Genomic DNA, 22,482 nt, shown 5'->3' on the forward strand with positions numbered 1-22,482 from the left:
GATGGCAAACTTGTGTACTTTGCCTTATCTGTAGAGATGTTAAGCATAGCATGCAGCAATATTGTAGCTAATTTGGAGCTGTTATTAAAAGTGAGTAGAATTTCTTCAAACACCTACGCACTTTTCCAGTCGTACTCTGAGGTTTTGGGATATAAGTGGATTTTTTTTGCAGTGGAGCTCAGCTATGGCAGAGAAAAACCTCACTCATTGGTAGATCTGCTTTATAGAAGAGTTACCACAAGTCACTAGAGCGTTGTAAGTAAGGTGACAATTGAGATTGCAGTAATTTTTCAGAATGCCCCTTTATTAAATGGTCCTAAAAGGCCAAAGAAAAAGGAAGTTAATTTCCCTGGGCTGGGTATTTTATGAGCAATGTTTATGAGCTCCTGACCTGCCCCGTTCACGGAAGCGTTGTGGCTTCTTATTTGCATACAACACCCTGAAACGCAGACTACTAAAGACCGATGCGTAAGTCCAAAACGGGCCCGGGCCCCTCACCACAGCACGCTTAGGCTAGAACAGCAAACCCAAAACCTGGCAAAGGTCCGCCCGGAGGAGTCGCCGCACCTCCGCCCCCGGGGACCGGGGCGGGGGGGGGCTTACACCGGGAGGCACCGCCGCCTCCTCGCCCCCGGGCGTGCCGCGGCCCCTTCCCGGGGCTCCCTTTGCTTCCCTCCGGCTTGTTTGTTTTGCAAATGTCCCTGGGAGGAGGAGGAGGAGGAGGCGGAGGGCTGGGGGAAGGGGCAGAGGGGAGTCGCTGTCTGGCTGGGGGCCGCCGCCGGCCCCCCCCGGGCAGGAGGGGTTGCCCGTGGCCCCCGCCGGCGGCGGCGGCGGCGGCACAGCACGGCCGGGGCCCCCGGGCCCTGCGGCGGCGGGGGGAGCGAGGCGGGCAGCGGGCAGCGGCCTCCTCCCCGCCGGCGGCGGGAGGAAGGGGCCGGGCGACGCATCCACCTGGCGGCACCTGCCCCTTCCCCGCCGCTCCCCACCCCCCGCCGGGAAACTCCTCCCCGGCCCCAGCGGCTGCTCCCGGCTCGGTGCGTCCCGTCCCGGCTCTGTCCCGGCTCCGTTCCGCTCCGCTCCGGCGGGGGCAGCCCCAGGTGAGCGCGGCGTTCCCCGCCGCCCGGCCCGGCCACTTCGCCCCGCACGGGCTCTCCTCCGAGGCGAGCGGAGCCACCTCCGGGGCCCGGCGGCTCCCGAGGGCCGGAGGGTGCCGTCGCCCCGGGGGGGACACACACACCGTCTCGGTTGCTTCGAGTTGCGCCTGCGGTTATTGGCTTTTAATTAAGGAACTTTGGCTTCGCTTCGAGGGGGGGCGCGGAGGGACCCCGGAGACATCTGAAAATCCCCGTCCCGCGGGGGTAGGGGGGCCGGGGCCCCGCCCGGCGCGGAGAGCCCCGCGGGCGTTCCCGGGGCTGGGGGCAGCGGGGGCGGCGTCGTCTCCCGAGAGACGATGAAATCGAGGGGGGACGTAAGCTCGCCCCTTCCAGGGGTGTTTCCCTCTGCTTCACCCGGTTGCCCCTTTTCCGCAGCCGGTTTCTCTGCTGGTAGGTGCAGCGCGAAAAGGTTGCGCTGCCCCGCGGAGCGGTGGGTCAGGCAAGACGGGAGCTGAACGGGCACGGAAGAGCTGAACGGGTGTTGTGAAAAGCGAATAACGCGATCCGACGAGGTACAGGAGGAAGGGTGCAGGGTGCTGTACGCACGCCAACGCTGTCCCACCTCGTACTTCTCGAGGGGGAGGTTGTCCGTTTCTTGCCGTTGTGATGAAGGGAGACGAGACGCTGAGAGATCAGGCAGCTTTTTCAAGGTCACGGAGCAAGTAGTCACTCATATGGAGAATAAACTAGAATAGCATCTAGTTCTGGGGCCTCTTTGTTGTGTATTAGTGTCGCCACTGCTTTGGTTTCTCGCAAAAGCGCTGATTTCTGGTTACAGTTGTCGCAACTTGTCAAGTAATTTTGGAACAGTAACTTTGTTTATAAGAGTGCCTTCCTACAGGAGCCATATCATTGAAACTTCTGGGCCAAAGCTTTGAATGCTGAAATCAACCCCACTCTGCACCTCCCCTTAGGTGGCTTTACTGATGATCATAGCTTCCCTGGACCTTGAATTTCACCTCAGGTTTCTGGGTGGGTGGGTGTCAGTGAATTTAAGGGACCATTCTCACATTGTGCCTTTGTCCTAAGTATCCCCGTTTGCCCTGTGTAAAGTGACACTACTGCCTTTAGTGCTTTAGAAAGAGCCAAAGGAAGCAGCTTCACCTATGAAGGATGATTTGCATCAACTAAGGCAGTGTTAGGCAGGGGAAGAGGTGGACATTGTGTGTGGCACAGATCAATGAAACTAGGAAATGATTGCAGTTGGGGCTGTTGCCTACGGGTATCAACGTAAATGTAAAGCCAAAGGTGGACTAAGATAGTATTTGATGTCAGAGTAGGACTTAACATTAACTTAACTTTTTTCCTTTTTCCTTTCGTTCTTAAACTGTTAAAAATTATACGGGACATAGGAATGGCAACCTAGGGCAAATCTATCATGGTAGTCTAGCCTGAAAATGGAAATAAGTTGAAACTATGTTCCTGGATGTTGACGAAAAAACAAAGCGAAACAGTATTCTAGGATGCTGGTCAAAATATTTCTCTTGGAGTTGCTGGTCCTGGAGATACAGGCTCTTCCTCCCGTGTCAGTCAAGGGTCGGTCCACACTGAATAGTTCCAGTACCGTGACGGTAGCTCAGCTGTGTCTGTGCTACTACGTCAGTACTTCTCCTATGTCTTTGATACATGGGTGGATCCCTAAACCTGTCTCTGGCAATACGAGCCTACCTGTGGAGTGAATTCAAACCTTCTGCCAGCAGGCTTGCTTTTCTTTCTTATCTGCCATAGACCCCTTGGAAGTGGTTTACAGCTCCTCAGGATCTGTAGTTCACAGGTGGAAAACAGCTGACCTGGACAAATATCTAAATAAGTCTGATTTGCTAACATTGCTAGGTTTTATTTTTCTGTGGAGTGGGTACCTTCTGGTACCGTATTCATACAATATTCATTTGCAACTCGAATATGGTAAACAAGTATTCTTGAGAGCTTTTTTTCCTTCCCAGAGACTTTCAGTGCTGTAGACAGAGACTTGAATTTTACTGCCAGAACATGAGGTTATTTGCTTCTGCCATGGAAGGAGAAGGGCAGAGGCAGAACCGGGAATGTAGCGTAGGGGAAGAAGGCATCCAAATGCCAGGCTGGCTGTTGCTGCCTCCTCTAGCAACGCTGTGATCTGTGCACATGAGCTGGTGGGTGCTGTGGGCAATGGCTGCCTCTGCAGTTGTTGCCTGACCAATAAGTCCATTTTCTACCATGCCAATAAATCTGGTTCTTCTGGGCTCTTGGTCCTTTCTGTTTCAGAAATGGATTTTTTTTGTAGGGTCTTCTGCCACTCGTCATCCACTCAGCTAGGCCACAGCTTTTCAGCCTCCTTTCCCACCCCACCGTTCTAACAAAGGCATGTGATGTACTTGTGATAGGCTGAGTTTCATGGTAACAACTGTTTTCAGAGAAGACAAATAAGGTGATTATTCGTAGTATGAATACAGCATCCTATAACTGTTTAAAATGAGACTGCTATGCTCAGAGCTTTTGAATGCCTTTTTTTTGCATGTGGAAGTAGTATTAATCTTAGTTTGCTGGCCTTGGGAATACTGTTGTGGACTTTATTTGAGCTGCTGGTAGTGCTTATCAAGAGGTATTGGTTTTTGACACCAGTTGATAAATAGTTCTACAGTTTAATGATATTTTAGGAGCTAATCTAGAATAGCTTCAAAGCTATTTCTTAGGAGATCTAAGAATGTCGAGGTACTATTTGTTGCGGCAACATTTCATATAAATATTTACATAGTTTCGTATAGTTCTCTGCAAGATGTGTAATGTTACTGCATAGGCACACCGAGTAGAGCTTACCTCTGTTGAGAAGGTTAGCTGAAAGGCCAGGACATTGGAAGAACCTGATATTGATGGCTTTTGAGACATTCATTTGCTTGTCAATTTGTCTTTGACCCCTTCGAGAGGATAAATTTTACCCTGTGGAGTAAATGACATTCACTTTTTTTAATTGTCACAATAAAAATATTTAGTACTACTTCCTGAAGAAGTATCAAGGCAATCTTAATGAAATGAGATGAAAATTCTTATTTAGTTTCTTTCCTTTTTCATACATAACTGGATTTTTTTTTTTTAACCTTTCTATACTTCATTTGCAAGTCATGATAATTTTTTAGTGCTGCCTGTTAAACAGGAATCTTTACCATGTTCCTTTTCTCTTGTCAAGGTAGCAGAAGCAGGAATCTCCCACTGTGTGAAAGGATCATGTAAATGAATCTGGAATCACCTCTTTGCTTGTTTTCTCTCTTCTTAAGTTTTTTATTGCCCCTCCTCCCTTTCCTCCCCACCTTCGTATCATGGTTATATTGTGTTTAAGGTTACGCTACTGAAACTTCTAGGTGGTCATAAACCAGTTGGGAATAAAAAAAAATGAAAGCATACTTCCTTTCTAGCATCATCAACAAAAGCCATAATTTGTTGGCTTGCCCTTTTTTAAGATTGAGCTTTGCACTGGAATTACTCCTTGGCTATCTTAATGAGTTTTGGCAGTTTGTTCATTTGCATGTACTGTATTTCTTTATCTGGATAAAGGGAACTGGTAATTTTTTCAATGTGTCACTGTGTTAGTGTTCATGTAGAGTGTTTGGATGCTTTTATGCTTCCTCCTTTTAGAAGCTGAACTTGACTTCATGCATTTGGCTTTTAACTCTTCTGTCCTCTCCCTTCTTCCTTCTTTGCATGCAGTTGCTTTTACATAGGTCTAACTGAAGAACTACTTTGGGTTTTTTGCTGCTGTTGTTTTTTCAGTTGTTAATACCTGTCATAGAGCTTAGCAAACAGCTAATGATGTTTCTATTTCAGGAAATAGCACAAAACATGTATTGAAGTAATACGTAAATGCAGGAAGCATACTGTTGCCAATATAACTCTGGCTTCGTTGGCCAAGTTGAATCCACAGTGTTATATTAGTATATCTGAAGGTAATTATTGCATCCTATTGACTTAGGTGTCTAGACATGGAAACAACATACAGTGATCTCTATATAAAAACTTGTGGAAAGTAATATAGCTGGTGGTACTTGTGGAACTCTATGCCTCCAAAGCATGGTACTGCTCTTAATTAGCAATTACAACATGATGTGTACTAAGGAAGTACCATTATTATTTCTTGCATGGAGAACTAGGGTAAAAGCCAGCAAGTCTGGTTTCATTAACAAAATTGTGGTTCAATCTTTAGGGTTTCTTTGCCTTTCATTCCTTCTGTTGTCTTTGTGGGATGTTGGCTCCTGACTAGCGAAGGACACACGCAGTATAAAGGAGTCATGACCTGCTGCTGTAAGGAGGCAAAAGCGGAGGCTCACCTTTGCCCAGCAGTAGCAAGGTGAGGGGCTTAGGAGGATGGGGCAGTGAGGACCACTTACAGCTGAGCAGCACAACTCTATGCTTGGTGCTTTTCCTGTCCAGGGGGGAGAGTGGCTGTCACTGTGGTAGGGAGGAGGACAAGCCTTTGGAGGACTAGGAAGATAGTCTAGGAAGTCTATATTCAGTTAAGTACTATGTTATCAAATGAAGTACAGACCAACTCTACTTCAACTTTTGCTTAAATATAAAGAATTGATTTGCAGAAATCTGTAGAAAAAACTAAAAAAGCTATTGGATTAAATTAGTTTTGAATTAATCTAATATTTTCAATTTTTTTTATTCTGACAACTTTTATTGGAAAAAAGGATGTATTTTTTTAATCTTAATGACTCACAACAGAACTTTAATTATAACGCTCCTAAGGCATATGTAAGAAGAAGCTAAGGTATTTCAAGTAATAGTTGCAAGCTGTGAGGCAGTACGTTTCACTGTATTGATCGGTATGCTATGTCGGTGATGGCTATGCATTTTCTACTCTTATTATTGCCTGTCATTAGAAACAGTAGCATTATTTCTTCGCTTTCAGAGCTATGAAACAGAAGCACACTCGATTTTGGACCTCTGTTGCTGGAGGTCCAAAAGCTGGTTCTGCTCCATCCATACTGGAGTACGCTGAAGGTTTTGAAATTCAAGGGCTTGACTGCATAAGAGTGATGGGTCCCTTTCATTATTTGGGTATACTTTTTCCAAAGCTAGAAGCTGTTAGCAAGCTGACCTGCAAGGTTCTGGCTCCCTGGGCCCTGTCTCTTACACATTCAAGCCTGCTGTGGGGCTGAGCTCCATCCCTGTTTCCTTGCCTGGGGATCTCTGTACCCTTTAACTCAACCAGCTCACTTTAAAGGACTCTTGAGGTTTGTTTCTTCAGATGTACCCAGTAAAGTGCCATTATAGCTCCACAGACATCAGGAGGAATGCCTGGCAGTGGGAGGGAAGGATAGTTGTACATTCCCACTAAACTCTTCTGCACCTACTCTACTTTTATGTGGGATCTATTTAAACCTGTCTGATGGGTGAGGTGAGTTAGGGGCCAAAGTATTGGAGTGAGATAAGACAGACCAGTATCTTCTAGCTCTCTAACTGTTGGGATGCAAAGTGTTTGACAGGTCACTTTGTTTCTCCATGACCCAGCTTCCTTATCTGTGAAGTTGTTGCAGTACCCTTGATGTATTTGTAAAACATTTTGAAGTGTGTCAGTGATGCTTATTTAAGAAAACTAGATTGTATCATTATTGGATGCTACACATCAATTTTTGCCTTAAATGTTTGCAAACTAATGGGAGCCCAGTGGTTCTGGTTTAATCTGTTTTTAATACACTGGCAAATGTGTATGTGTAATACCGTGGAAATCTGTATGTACCTATGACTTCCTTGTGTTTAGTGGTGTGATAACGGAAAATTGTTATTAATCAGAATCTGGATGGGAAATAGATTAACAAAGACTAAATTGGGAGTGATGGTTGAAAGCCAGTTAAGAACAGAGATTTTTTTTTTCTCAGTTCATTTAAAAAAAAAAAAAGGCAAAACCAACCAACCAACCAAACCCCCACAAGAGTGAGGAAGACTGTCATCTGCCAATTTGCAAAGCCTTTCAAATGGTAACGTAAAAAATATTTGGGTTTTTCTTTGGTCACAGTACCTGTTGGCTTACCTCAGAATCACCACCTAGTATTCTTCTGTCTGCTATCACTAAACTTCCTAATCCTTTTTTTCCCCCTACTTTTCAGAGAACGAGGAACAAAAATATCTTCCTGTGACTTGTTACTTGTCCTTTAAGTCTGGGCAGAGCTACACTTCCTGACTCTGCTGTGAAGAGCTGGGTAAGAATGGATGCGACATAAGGCAGAAGTTGTGAAGCCTTAGTCACCAATCTGATGGACTTACTGTAAGTAGGAGTAAGACTTGTTTTTCAGCTGTCTGCCATGCAAATAAGAGTTCAACAGTGCATTGTTTACTTTTTTCCCTAGCGCTAATAAGCAAATAACAGAATCAGCCTTCCTAAACCGTCAGGAAGTATTGGCATGCTCGAGGTGCCCAGCTGCTGTTGAAATCTGCTTCAAAGACATTTACAGTTCATTTTTGGGTGAGATGACACCTTGGTACAGGTTCTAAAACATAACCTTATACTTCAGGCTGAATTATGCTGTGTCTTAATGCAACTGCTCTTTATAGTTGTGGCTTTCGACAGGAGTCGTGGAGTGTGCCTGTGTGTTGGGGTACTGCTCTGCAAGTTGTCTGGAGAAAGGTATTTCTCAGTGCATGACTGAGGCACTTTCTAGGCATTTTCTCATGTAGAGTAGCATTATGAGAGGACTCAATACATTAAATTATTTATTAAAATGATTGCTTGTGGAGGTGTATAACTGCCTATTCTGGAACTCTGGCAGCAAACATTTTGTGTTTCTGGTGTCTTTGCTAATCTGTAGTTTTACTTAAAGTTAATGTTTAACTTTAAAATAAACTGCTATATGCTTGAAACATTGTACGTAGCTCCTCTCTTTTACTCTATTTGAGAAACTTTTGTATTTGTGTGGCATAGTGTTTCCCTGCCATGCTTCTCTCCCTGGTTTTGGTGTGGTGGCTACAACACACAACCAAGAAAACTGTTTGCAATGCGGAAGAGTGAAAAAGATGTGACTTGTGGGGCTGCTAGCTGTGGTGTTATCAAATGAGTTAGTTGAATTTGTGTTTCCTGATGCTTTGTTCATGTTCTCGTTTCTGTGTCATAAACCTCAGAGCGATACATGAGTAAGTGTTGAGAGAGGCAGGAGGAACTGAACTTGGTACTGACACCGTGTGGGTTGTTGCCAGGATATTCTTTAACTCTCATTCTGTCAGCGAGAGTGAGCACTAACTTAATCTTCTTGGTTTGTGTGGCGCTCGTGTTAATGAATAGTTGCCACTGTATAATCCTTAAGGTTGTATTGAGAGGCTATTGAGATCCAATTTCATGCTGCACCTTAATTTGTACTCTCTCGAAATACTTCTGTATTTTTTTTCCCCCAGATTGGCGTTTTTCCAAAGGAAAAACTGACAAGAAAGGTGGACAAAGCTTCTGGTTGTGATTGTTTTCTGTTTTGTTTTGTTTTTGTTTTAATATAGGTTCATGCTTTACTTCCAAACACTTGTATTGTTTTCGTACTGCTGACAAAGGAAAGATGACCTCTACCGTAGTAAGTAAACAAAATATTCAAAATATTCCTCTCTGATTTTTTTTTTTTTTTTAATGAGGCTTTTATTTCTTTACAAGTAACAGCCTATTGAATGATGTCCTGGTTAACAAGTGTTTTAAAATGTGGAGTATTTGTTGTGTTTTCTTTTCTGCAAAAAGGGAAAAATATACTGTGAGGCAGGTGTAAGAGGCTTGACTTAACTAGCATTTCAAGTGCTCAGATACTCCTGGGAGATATTTATGCTTTTAAAGCTTATTTTGGAGGGGTAGAATGGAATGGCTTCTAACTAGTATTTAAAGCTCTTCCAGGATAAATATTCTACAACCTGTTGTAGGCCAGTGTGTTTCAGAAATAGCTTAGGTATACCTGGTGTTGTCATAGAACAAAATGGGGCAGTAAGCGTTTATCCGAGACCTGGACAACCGCACGGACAAAGGCTGTTACTTGTCAGCATTTCTTTCGATGATGGTACTGCCTAAAACCATCCTTGCTGCTCATTTCTACCCTGTCAGATGTTCCAGTGCAATGGTTTGTGTGGCCAGCTGGAGGGCTGGGCTCAATAATCCTTCTTAGGTTGAGTTACTTTGGATCAGGAAACTGATCTCTTCATAGTCCTTCCAGCCTCACTCTGTTATTTTTATTATTCAAAGTGCAAGGTATTAGGCATGTACTGTAACTCTCTTTCTCTGTGTAAGTTGGAGTCACTAGCATGAGTATGCATGCATGATGCATTTCTGCATTGGCAGAATTACTTAGTAGTAATGTTAGTAGTACTTAGTATTTAGTAGTTCTGAATGTAAATGACATCTGAAACTTATTTTGTCCTAATTGCAGTCTTGCCTCTTGTTTTTCATGTTCTCCTATTTCCATCCCCTCAACATTATTATTTAGGGTCCACCGCCATACTATGAAAATCATGGCTTTCAGTCAGAAAACGTCTATTCTGCTAGGCAGCCAGAAGGTGCTAACCCGTATCCGCAGTACTTCTCAACAAATGCTCCGTCAGTGCCAAGCTATGTCCCAAGGGTTGCTACCCATCAGTCAAGTAGGCCAGTAGCACGTTCATCCAGGACAACATGTGCATCAAGTAAGTTTTGTAGGGATTTCTTCCAATTTTAGACTTAAGGTCTTCCAAAGTAAGACAACAAATAAAAGGGATCTTCCAACTCCTGTATTGAAGGAGCCACCTCCCCATGGATAAAGAAGTAATAGCTGGCTGGGATGCCAGTGTAACTGGATAGGAACCTGGGCAGTTTGGAGGAAGGGTGGTGGAATGGAGAAAAGTCTGTCTGGCAAAAAATGTCTGGTTTTAATGTCAAGGAAGTAGATAGTGTTGGTGCCTGGAAATGACCTTATCTGTGAACCTAATTTCTCTTTTTCTCCTTGCTTTCATTTCAGGTGTAAAGAAAACCATAGTCATTATATTATCCATTTTACTTGTCATTTGTTGTGCAATTGCTGCTTTCTTCATCTGGTATTTTGGTAAGAATTTTTTTTTTTTTTATTCTGAAATAAAAGGTAATATTAAACTTTTAAAGTTAGAAATATACATTCTTATCTTCCATTTTATGCTGAATCGAGGACAGGAAAGTCTTTGTTGTTTGTCTCCCAAGAGATGAACTAACATTGCTTCCTAATGGCTCAGTTTTGTTTGTGTTTTTCTTTATTTTTCCCTTTCTTTTTAATGAACAGTGCTGCTGTCACTTTCCTTTCCCTTCGTCAAGTAAATATGTTTTTGACGTAAGTTATGACGTAACCATAGCTGTTAGTAAGGAGTAGTTTGACCTCCTGCAAGGGTTTTTGCACTGATGGATAGCTGGCACCTGGCTGTGCATGGCCAACACGTTCTGTGGTGCACTTCATTTGGGAAGTCACTGCTGTGCATCCTCTCTGAAATGGAACCCTGTTCCAGATTTGAACTTCATTTAATTTCAAGTGAAGGATGGAGATTGAAGTAAATTTGTATACCTTAACTGCAAGAGTGTGAATGGTCAAGATATGTTTTATTTTGGCAAAATGGGATCTCTCTTGGACAGAAGTAATTCACATCCATTTATTTGTTTCTGTGAGGCTTTTGCTTTGAAATTGTGTTAATGTTGTGTGAGCCCAGCCTGTGTCTCACCACTGTAAGCCATACCACAGATGATATGTTTGCCTTGGAAGTCATCCCCAACCGGGGTGACTGAGCTCTGAAGCTGGGCTAGAGCAATTCTGTTTGGCTTAGGTGAGGTTTGTCTTGTGCTATCTTAATTTCCCTTTCAATGAAAGCCACTTTTGAAAGGAAGCTAAAAAACAATTTGCTGTGGTTTTAGGAGCCTCTGCTTTCTGTTCTGTGCAAGAAATGGAAGGGAGAGAGAAAGGGGTTCATTTAAAACTATTAGGATGACACTTTGTGTTCTTAAGGTTTTTTTTTTTTACTCACTTTGATTTACACAGGGTGAATGTAATCTTGTTTTAAACGGCAGTGAAAGCAAAAGGATGTAATTGGAGTAATTGCTTTCTTCCTCCTTTTCTGTTTATGTGTCTTACGCTTTGTCAGTGTAAAGCTGACTCCTTTTAGACAACTTAATGGTGCTTGCTTATTCAGGGGAGGCAGTGGACAAAATCCAATCAGCTGCATCAGTGACTTAATCTGACAGGTGATGTAAAGGACAGAGTAATACATCTTCTGTTGTGTCAGGGTAGGTCTCCTCCCATCTTTGAGTTTAAGAGCTCTTTCTGATGTTTTGCTCTATCAAAGTGGAATACTCCTTAAGATGAGAGTTGGCAGTAGCCACCTGAGGCTAAGCTGATGTTCAGAACTTAATGCCTGTGTTGCTCTCTCCCCGCAGTAGAGAATCGTTGTCTCGGCTCCTTGATAGAGTGTGGAACTTCAGGAGTGTGCATGCCGCCCTCGCAGTGGTGTGATGGAGTGAGCCACTGCCCCAACGGGGAGGATGAAACCCGGTGTGGTGAGTGCCGGCAGTGAAGTGGGGGGACCTTCAGCCAACTGCAGGAGTTTTTTGAGCAGATTGCCTTGTCCAAAGCTTGCCTAAGTTAAAATAGAACCACTTTAGCCTATATCTGTAAAGGCTAGTATAAAACTCTAGCTATATGTAGAGTTACATCTCTAAAATGGTTTAGGATGTTCGAGCACTTTGAAGCCTGTACCTAGATAGTCAGTTTGTTTCCAGTCTGATGGAAAAGCTGAAACAAAATGACTGACTCCGGGGTTTGAGCTGGCTTAACTTCGAATCAATTTTTAAAATATTACCTTTTAATTTGAACAGGCTTTGTGCAAAACTGAATGTAACATTGTCTCTGGAATGAACAGTCATCATTGACTTCTTAGTAGAACTTTAGGTGATAACATAAATTTGGTGGTCTTCAGTCAGGCTTGTCTTTTTCCACATATTTTGCATTCCTTGTTCTCCCAATAATGCTTCAACTACTTCATAACTCCTTTGTGTAAGAAAGCCTGGTCTGATCAGAGTTTCCAACTGAAAAGTTGCCAAGAGAAGCTGTAGTGCAGAGCTGAAGGTGGAAACATCATCGATTTGTCCATTCTAAAGGCATGGGATCTTCCTTCTAACACCTGTGTTGTGCCAGTGCCGCCCTGGGAAATCTGTGCTCTTATTCTCTTTCTGGGAACTTTTATTCTGCACATGCCTCATGCAGGGTTAGCATTTACTGGCATATGCTCTAAAGCTGTTCCTCTCCGTTTGGTTGAATAATGGGTTTTTGGAGAAGCTTGTTCAATCTGTTCTTTTGTTTGAGCTATTTTATATTAAATTCTTGTACAAATAAATACATAATGGGTCATGGAATGTCAGCGCTTATTGCTCCTTGTTACATTCTTGCTCTACAAGGGCTTCTCTGAGGAAATTTGGTGTATTAAGATATAAAATAAAATGTATTACAATAGATGATATTTTCTTTATACACAATATATGATATATTAATATATGTTTGCATAGATAAAAGATAAGAAAAGATTGGCTATTGCAATCTTTCTCAGTGGTAGAATGTTAAAGACAATATTGAGCATAAAAGCTGAAATGAAAAGATGAACACTATCTTGTGTACTTGCATTTTTAAACTGGTAGCTCCTTTACATTGCCTTACACAAAAGAATTAAGTCATTGTGATATTTCTGTCTACTTGATATTTACTCAGAATTTGAGTAGAAGGCAGCATTAAATGAACACCAGTTCATACATACAGACAAATATTATAGGTAACAATTCTTTTAAGTAGAGAAAGAGCAGTAATATAGCGTGTGGTGTTCTTGGTTTCTTTTTTTCCCCCCCCGCTTCTTCCTTTTCTGGCAGTTAGACTTTTTGGACCAAACTTTATCCTGGAAGTTTACTCACCTGTCAGCAAATCCTGGTATCCTGTTTGTCAAGATGGCTGGAATGACGATTATGGGAAGATTGCATGTAAAGACATGGGCTACAGTGTGTAAGTCTAACCTTCGTCAGCCTTTGCACATACATAGAAAGGTTAAAATTTCCCTCTTGCTGTTTTTGAGAATGCATACCTGAAACAAAAAGCAGTTGGCAATCTAGTTCTTGTGAACCCAGGTGGGTTTGATTCTAAGGGTGGTAGCTGTTACAGAATAAAAACGAAATGTTGCTCCAACAAGTAACAGGGTCTGGCAAGCATGCAGTAGTTACTCAGCGGGGTCACTTGTATCCATTAACTTAAAACCATGTTCCAGAGCTCGCTTCAGATCATCTTAATTGCTCAATAACATCCGGTCTGACTTAATCTGTCATCACCAGTATTATACGGCAAGCCTTGGTCTTCTGAGGACACAAGTAACACCAGCTCATGTAGAAGATTGCAATAAACATTTGTGGCCCTGAGTGCTGCCCACGTTCTCTCCACGTAATGCCGTAGCTTAAATTCTTCTGTGGTTGAAATACTTGATGTTGCCTCTCTTTGATACAGCTGGCAAATACTATTTTCTGTTGTGTGTGGAGTAATGGAGTGAATTTATTGCTCAGGCAGGCAGAAATTCTCTGCGCCCATGCTGTATCGTGGTGTTCTGGATTCAGGTCTCTGAACCAGTAATGACCCTAGTAGTTCCAACTCCAGTAAGACAGCCCAGCAGCAACTACACAGAGCTGGTCCTCAGCTAGAAAGCCTGGCAGAACAGCAGCACTTGCTACCCCTCTTGTTGTCCCACAGAAAAATGGCTGTCACAACTTATTGGACCTGAACTTTGCTATGCTGTGTAAACGTACCAGCAAAGGCATCTCTTCATCTTGCCCTGTTTCATGAGGCTGAAGATTCCTACCGTGCATGCATATTAGATAAAAATATTATTTTAATCTAGTAACTGATGGGAAACGGAACTTGACAAATGTTTAAAGAATCTGTGTCTCTGGCACTGTACTATACCACCAGGGTTCTGTGTTTAATTAAAAAAAAAAAAAATCACGTTTTTAGTGGTGTTCATGTCAGAAGCTCTAGCTTGGCACAGTTTATTGTTACTTGTTTGAAAACTGAAACTACTGGGTTTCATAATGGACTTTCTGTTTTGCAGAGATACGTATTACTATAGTCGAGGAGTAGCAGCTGAAGTCAGCTTTAAAAGCTACATGAAGATGAACGCAAGTGCTGGGAATACAGACTTGTACAAAAAGCTGTATAGCAGGTATCTTTGTTTAATACAAAGTTTTTTCCTTTTATCAGGGGTCTTCCTCGCTGTTGTAAGAGGTGTACCTTCTGCCTGTAGTGTAATGCCAGCACGTCTTTCAATGGGGATTGTTAGAGAGGAAGAGACTTTGTTTTTAGCCTGATTGCAGCAACTGCTCTCCCTTCTGTTTAAAAACACAGCTGTCATTTTTCCATCCTTCCTCTCCTCTTTTAAAAGAGGAGATGTCCCATGCTGTTCCCTCCGTGCTGTCTAGAAGGTTGCCATGTCAAAGATACTTTTCTAAGGCTCTTTGACCATCAGGAGAAGTTTCTGTATGGTGACAATAGCTACCACCTGTAACACATTCACAGCAGCTGGTACAGCTTCTTTTTTTCAGTCACATGAACACACAGCATGCAAAATGGGTCTTTCACTGTGGAAAGTATCATTTTTTATTCTCATTAAACAACTCTGAAGTGTCTAGTTTCTAAACCTGTAGACTGCTGTGCCTGCTAAGTTCCCATGGCTCCCTTGTTTAGGTTCTTCTACAACTACTTCATAAATCAGCCTAACGTTTTCTCATGCTGTTCTTCATCCTGCTCCTCAATAGGCTTACAAACCTTTTGTACTGGCAAGTGCAGTCTTCCACATGACTGTTTTGGTGAATGCAAGAAATGGTGGAGGCCAGGTGGTTGCTGGTAGGGTAGCTGGAGAGATTGAAGAAAGGAGGGAACCCTCAGCAGGAAGATGAGGGTGAAGGCAGGGCACGAAGCTGGAAAGGGTAGGAAGCAGCTGGAAGGTGAACTTTGCCTACCACTTGCTTCACTCTGTGCCTAAAATCCCATCTGTTTTTTTATTTCTATTGCAGTGATTCCTGTGCATCAGGAAATGTGGTTTCTCTGCGCTGCATAGGTAAGTGACTTTGTTTCTCAAACTTCTGCTTGTTCATGCTTTGAAATGCTCTGGCCAGGAAATCCTTTTGAATCTGCAGAAATAACTGCCCTTGTTTGATGGGCAGATGATTTAACTCTGGTTCCCAAGTTTCAAACAGTGCAGTTTAAGGAGCAGGGTGGAAGAGGAGACAAGGAGGGTGTTGGATCCCCAGTTGCTTTTGTCTTTGCTGCCACCGGTTCCTTTAAATGACTTGCCTGCAGTGAAGCTCTGCAGCCCTCGCCTGGCAACCGTGGTGGGATGTTTGTGGTGCATCTGTTCTCCAACATGCGGCCATCGGGTGGGCAGGGCGTTCTTGATGGCCATGAGGCGACTCCTGGCTGTTGTCTGTTTTGTTGCATGGCACAAAGGTGTGTGTGTGTCCGGCTCGCCAGAGATGCTTGAATACCATGGTCAAAGGTGTAATGAACCACCGGTTTATGGTTTGTGGTGAACCGAGGGCAGCAGCTACCAAATACTCATCTCGACGTTTGCAATGGGAATGGGATCTAGGCTATGGGAGACTTGGGGTCTCGGCGTCCAGGGCAGGGGCCGGAGCTGCGGTGTATCGAACGCCAGCAGTGCAGAGGTCAGACATGGTCTGCGCTCCCCTCTGCTCATGAAGCCTGAGCTGCAGAAGCCATCTTCCAGAGCAGCTCCCTCTTTAACTAATGCCTGTGTGTGTGTAACTGACTCCTTAGAGTGCGGCATGTCCACTAAAAGCGTGAACGTTATGAACAGAATCGTGGGTGGCAGTGGGGCGGTGCTGGGGCAGTGGCCGTGGCAGGTCAGCCTCCATGTGCAAGGCACCCACGTCTGCGGGGGCTCCATCATCACCCGCCAGTGGATAGTGACGGCGGCACACTGCGTGGAAGGGTGAGTCTTGTTCACCTCTCGAGTGGCAGTTTTTCTTGCTTCAGGCTGAAACGCTCAAATTTACTTAAGTCTCCCAACTTTCTGCTTTAAAACTGAATTAAATACCGTTCCTCCCCCTGCCTTGAATGCAGGTGTTATGTGCAGTATTTTGTTTATGTAGCAGTATGGTTTTCAAGTGTTAATTTTCAAGGGAAAATTTGTTCTGGAGGAGACTGGCTGCAGATCATCTGTCTGCCTTCTACAGGAAGAAAATCTTATTTTACTTGTTAAAGTTGGAGATTAAATTGAATGGTGGTGCTGGGCACAGATACCCACACAACTTCAGAGGTAAACTCAAGGCACCAAACATAATGCCTAACAGTGCAATGATTTCATGAAGAAGTTGAATTACACTGTGAGGAAAAACAAAGAAAAGGAAAAAAAGGAAAAAAACCCAACCCAAATGCTCAAATATCACACAACTGTAGATATGATCAATTTGAAGATGCCTGTACCATTTATTTCCTCATATCTTCATGCCACAGGGTAGTAAAGCCCAAGTCATTATTAAATGTAGATTTATACCTATCCAAGGAGCACTTTATATAGGCATCAACAAGAAAAATAGCTGGTGCTTTGTACATTTTTAACCTATAAAGGAGAGTTGAGGGTGTTGTGGTACGTCGTGTACAGTGGCAGAATATGTTTAAAAGGTGGCCGCTTCTGTTGCAGGGAAAACCCACTAAGCAAAAACATTTTAATGGTTAGTTGGCTGCATCACATTTTGAGGCTAAGCCAAGGAAAAATAGCTTTGTCCTTAACCTTGAGAAAGGAACGCAAGTGTTTATTTTTATGTGATGATCTTATCCCTCCTTTGTTTTCTGATTTCAGCTTGGTAGTATGCAAAAGCTTTAGGAATGGCAACCAAGCTGTAGCTGGCACAAAACTGGTTTTCAGTCTTGTGGGTGGTTTGTGGTTTTGGTTTTTTTTTTGTGGTTTTGTCTTTGGGTGGGTTTTTTTGTTTTGTTTTGGAGGGGGGATGACTTACAAGCACTACTACCTTGGCAGTTCTCATGGAGGGAGTTTTAACACTTGTGGGAAGTTTTCTACTGAGCATTTGGAAACTGTGCTGAAGTGCAAGGAACTACTTAAATTACATCCTAGTGAGAATGCTTAACATTTAAAAAAACCCCACCAAACCCCAAAACCAAACAAGAAAACCCCTGGCATTTTCAAGATAGTGAAATTCCTTCACTAGATCATGTTTTTACTAATTCTGGCTTCTGCTGCCCAGGCATGCTTTGGATAGTACACGCGAGTGATACCGCTGACATGTGAGACCTCGGAAATAACTGCTTGATCCCTCAGCCATGGAAATCAATAGACTTCAGTGTTGCAGTCTCAGAGTATAATTTGCTGTGCTGAGTGACTAAGGGGATAGACAGTGATACTTAACCCATTTCAAAGATTTTTTGGATGTATTTATGAAATTAGAGTGAAGCTTTCCCAAAGTTAGATGTCTTGCAATTTGTTTACCTTGTTCTTCAGAAATGGTAGTAAAATGCATGCATGTTCTTGGTCGTGCACGCATTTGACTAGCATTTCTGAAGACAATTTTTTGAAGGTAATAATCTGTGACTCATTACCAGAGAAGCAAACCTTCTAACCTTTCTTTTTTCTGTAGACGATTTTCTGACCCGTACAGCTGGAGGGTTTATGCTGGGATTCTGAATCAGGATGAGATGCTCTTAAGAAATGGGTACAGAGTGCAACAGATAATTTCCCATCCAGATTATGATACAGATTCTAAAGACAATGATGTTGCCCTTATGAAGTTAGAGATGCCGCTGAGTTTTACTGGTATGTATTCTGCTCTTCCTAAGGCAAAAATCCAATGGCAATGAGCACATCTTCTAAAACTTCTGAACTTTATCAAAAAATCCTTGTAGGTACTTATGGGAAGAACACAAAATGTAGGTAGAGACACCTTAGAGACAGGGTAGAGGTAGAGGGCACATCCTCTGATTTTCTAAGTAGGATTTGTTTAAATCTAGTACGTGGTAAGGGAGTTTGGGCTCATCTCAATAATGTACTTTTAGCCCAGAATGCTGTGTGGTGCTTAAGTATTGCCACTCCTATATGTGCAGACTCAGGATGTAGTGGTGGAGTGGCTGACTAAACCCTAAACCAAGTTACATCAAATAACAATTGGAAAAAAAACCCCCACAACCCCAAACCCAAACGTTACAAGAAGTTCCTTTCTTAAAAGTAGATGTAGGTTGTTTGTAAGGAAGCAGTAAAAAACAGAGGACAAACCATTATTTAAACTTGAAGTGCTTTTTGTGTACAGGTCCTTTATATTTCAATGCATCAGTTTAAAGCTACCAGAAGTAACCTGGAGGGGCTCTTCTGCTGCTGAGAGCAGGGAGGTTGTCTGTTTACCAGGTTTTTGTTTCACACTTCTTGTCTATAGGCATTGAATCCTGCTTGCATTGTGATTATTTTCAGCAGGGTTTTGCAAAGAGAATGTGGAGAGGTAGTTGTCAGAAGTTTTTCTTTGTCCTCTACTGATCAGAAGAGCTGGTGTTAATTGTTCTAGTTAGCCTGATGAGCTAGTACCATTAACTATGCTTGTTCCTCATTCTGAGGTGAAGATTAGGTAGCCATCTGGAAAGGGCAGCTGGTAAGCTTTCTGCTGCTGCCTGCAACGCACAGTGCTGCTTATCTGCAAGTATGTAAAGTAGAGAGAAAACACATGGTGTGTATGTATTTAAGTGGTGGTCATACCTAGGTATTTCATATGCATTTATTTTGAATTATGTCTGGACATCTGGGATTACAGATGTTACTGTGTTTGTTTTGTAGATACTGTACGGCCAGTCTGTCTGCCTAATCCAGGAATGATGTTCCAGCCTGATCAGCAGTGCTGGATATCTGGCTGGGGAGCAGAGTACCAAGGAGGTAAAGAGTGGCTCTGGAATATATTGGGCTTCTACATAAACCAGTCCTCTTCAGTCTACAAATAACCTTTGCATGGGCTGATTGGGCAGTTTGAGCCAGATCTGTTGATATGCTATTTTTTCACCCATTTTACAGTCCCTAATATTTACACAGGGCATTCTGTCTCAAAGCAAGCTGTGATGTGTTGCATTCAGCAGACTGCAAAGGAGCCTCAAATCAGTACCGGGGGCCAGAAATATTCACAGAGAAAACAATTCTGTGCCCCTGCTAGCAGGGCCACCTCTCCTGTAACAAGGGTAGCTCTATGCCAAGCCAGTCCTCTGTGGACATGGGAAAGGGCAGGAGCCTGTCCTTTCCACCCCCTCAAGCTAGAAGAACACGTTGCAAGTAAATTCGTAAGTGAAAAGGAAAGGGAGGAAAGGTTTCTTTCAGTATGAGAAGGTCCTGGGCGGGGAGGGGGGTGCTGGGGAAGCTGGACCCTGGATATAGCAATTGCTGGCAGCTTGTGCTGGACCATGGAACTGTGGGGAGGTCCTCTTTGCCTCTTGCAGACTTCATGTGCTTTTAAGAGGCCTGTGGATAACACAGTTGATTTGGGGCTGGAGTAGGGAGATAGGTGCCATGTTCTCTTGCTTTACAATACACTGACAGTAAAGCAGGGTAACTCGCTGACCTCTTGGAAGGGAGTTTTAATGTCACAGTTGTTTCTGTGCGATGGACCATACATCTTAAGTGTCCATCCCAATGTTTCTAGTAAGTTTATTTCATCTTGAACAGTGCTAGCTGCTGGGAATTGTAATAGCAACGTAATACGATGCTTGTTTTAATTTTGTCTCTGTGTGTTTTTGTGTATGTTTCAATTTTAGGTAAAACTTCAAATAACTTGAATTATGCTATGGTGCCCTTAATAGAACATTCTAGGTGTAATTCTGTCTATATCTATAATGGCATGATTTTGCCTACAATGGTCTGTGCTGGATATCTAGCAGGAGGAATTGATTCCTGTCAGGTAATTATTCTTAATTAACACCTAATAATGATCAGATTATTTTTATGGTCTTACTAGTAGGCTTTTAAAATCATTAATTACAAGCAGATCCTATGCAAAAAGAAAATAAAAAGATGAGTAACATTTTGGTTGGGCTTCTAGTTCCTTTTGTGGTGCATCCCTTCAAAAGCGAGAGCTTTTGTTTCATCTTCTGAATGGCTTCCAGTGCCCGAGTTCTCGCTAAATACCCAAAGAGGGTGAGGCAGTCCTTTTTAATGCTTCAAGGATGTTTTGTTAACTGGCACTTGAAAGTGAAGGAATGCTCTTCATAATCATGCCATTATGCCTGTGAACAAGAGTCAATAATGCATATCTCATTTAGTGGTTTGGGCAAACGATTTTCATCCCTATTGCAAGCAGTCATCATTTAATACTGTAATTGCCATCGCATTTTGGTTTAGTAATTGCCTTAAAACGGTGGTTAGCTTTTTTTGAAACTTAACCTATATTCCTGAAGTGAAATGGATTGTGTCTTTCCTGGTGGCCAGGTCACTAATAATACGCTTGTATTTTGTGCAGGGTGACAGTGGAGGTCCACTAGTAACTAACAAAAACTTCGTGTGGTGGCTGGTTGGAGATACCAGCTGGGGAACTGGCTGTGCTAGTCGCAATAGACCTGGAGTGTATGGCAATATGACTGTGTTTACAGATTGGATTTATAAAAATATGCAGGTAAAATATTTGGGTGTTTTTAATAATTTTAAATGTCCAAAATCTGAAACTTGATTTTATTTATAAAAATAAATAAATGTCACTTGTCTGCTAATGAAGCTATTCTGTTGAGAAGCATCCAGGTAATTGATAAGATAGTCTGTCAGCAGAACTTGAACCTTTGGTTTTTGTTTTGTTTTTTTAAACAGGCAAACAGATGACAATGCTGTCTGTCCTTCTTGCTGATCGATGTTTCTGAGAACAAGAATAAATGAAGCCATGGGTGCCTGGGATATTTATTCACTTTGCAAATGATTTTTTTTTTTTTTCTCTTCGAATTTTCTCTTTAAAAATAACATGAAGGATTTCACACTCGGTTCTGTGCTGGCTACAGTGACTGACCTTAATCAGTGAAGGATTATCACAATAAGCACCTTTCTTCTTGTTGTGGTGCCTGGCAGAAAGTTGTTCCGTCAACTGCTTGCTGAAACGTAACTTTCACTTGATAATCAGATACAGGCTTATAATGACAATTTTAATCACAATTTAATTTAAGATTTTCATAGCAGGATGCTGAGACAGTTGGTTTAGTAGTGTTTTAAATTAAATGTTAAGTAATGTGAACACTGAATCTCTGAGCTGCTGGTTGGCAATTTAAAAAGAAATGAATGTTTTTTGGTACATATGAAGGGAAGTTTTCATGCACTACGGTAGAGGCACAGAAAAAAAATACTGTCTATTCAGGTAGTTAAAAATCCTCAGGATCTTGACACAGCAGTCATCCAAGTCAGATTGATTGAAGTGAGACCAGTCTGACTGTCTCAAGTAATTAAAAGTGCTGTTCTGCCTTAAGCTGCTCTGAACCCAAAAAGGGCAAGATGTGCTGTCACTCTGGATGTAGGCTACGGAGAGGGATGCTCCGGAGCTGCAGCAGGAAGCGGGTGAGTTAAGTGTCCGATGGCGAGGTCCCTGGCTGCGCACATCGAGGTCGACTCTTGAACTCTCCCTGCTGTGAAAGGCAAAGGGCAAAGTTTTTCAGTAAGGCTGTGTTGCAAATGATAGACCTCTGATTGCAGACACACATACAGAGGCTGGATGTTTTATACAAAGAAACACAAATCTGTGTTTCTGTGTAACCAGATGAACTACCTCATTTATTAAATTTGGCTTTTAATTCCTTAGCGCTCTCCTTATGTATCTGCATGTATGTTTTTAGCAAAATGTAATTAATATCAGAGTGCCACCTCAACTAGGATTTTGAAAATAATTTATAATCATAGTACAGAGGATCAAAAAGCCATACCAAGTCACTTTTGTTAAGAAGGATAAATCTCTTGAATGAAATGACTCTACTAGTCTTGTTTTCTCTTTTGGTACTGAAATGCAATTATCTTGCATGTGAACACTGCACCAAATAAATTTTTTTTTTTTTTACAAATAGTTTTCCTTAGTAGTGGTTTATATCTGTTTGCTTGGATATTTTTGGAAGCAGTTGCTGGATTCAGTGTCTGAAGTGCTTTGAGAATCTGATCTAAAAAAACCCCACAAACCAAAAACAAACCCAAAGCAAAAGAAAAACAACACAAGAGGGTGATCCAAGAGATTATTTTAATTCCAGTATTTCAGGTCCTCGAACAAACCCAGGGAAAGAGAGCTGGATGTCCAAGAATGTTGGATGTCTTTAGTGGCTGCATCTGATGAAATCACTCTGACTTGTGAAACTGAATTAAATAA

General features: G+C 42.5%; 1 protein-coding gene across 1 annotated transcript; it reads left to right on the forward strand.

The window, feature by feature from the left end:
• The first annotated feature begins 992 nt into the window (after positions 1–992).
• On the forward strand, positions 993–22,186 carry TMPRSS2 (transmembrane serine protease 2). The gene is made up of 15 exons (XM_052794966.1): positions 993–1,097; positions 7,235–7,392; positions 8,610–8,680; positions 9,572–9,767; positions 10,079–10,162; positions 11,512–11,631; positions 12,991–13,120; positions 14,211–14,321; positions 15,172–15,215; positions 15,935–16,109; positions 17,773–17,948; positions 18,954–19,049; positions 19,916–20,058; positions 20,617–20,769; positions 20,958–22,186. The coding sequence occupies exons 3-15, from the start codon at positions 8,666–8,668 to the stop codon at positions 20,967–20,969; spliced, it is 1,455 nt and encodes a 484-aa protein (XP_052650926.1). The 5' UTR covers positions 993–1,097; positions 7,235–7,392; positions 8,610–8,665; the 3' UTR covers positions 20,970–22,186.
• The last annotated feature ends 296 nt before the right edge of the window (positions 22,187–22,482 follow it).

The sequence above is a fragment of the Harpia harpyja genome, chromosome 8 (genome assembly GCF_026419915.1).
Source record: "Harpia harpyja isolate bHarHar1 chromosome 8, bHarHar1 primary haplotype, whole genome shotgun sequence".
Lineage (NCBI taxonomy): Eukaryota > Metazoa > Chordata > Aves > Accipitriformes > Accipitridae > Harpia > Harpia harpyja.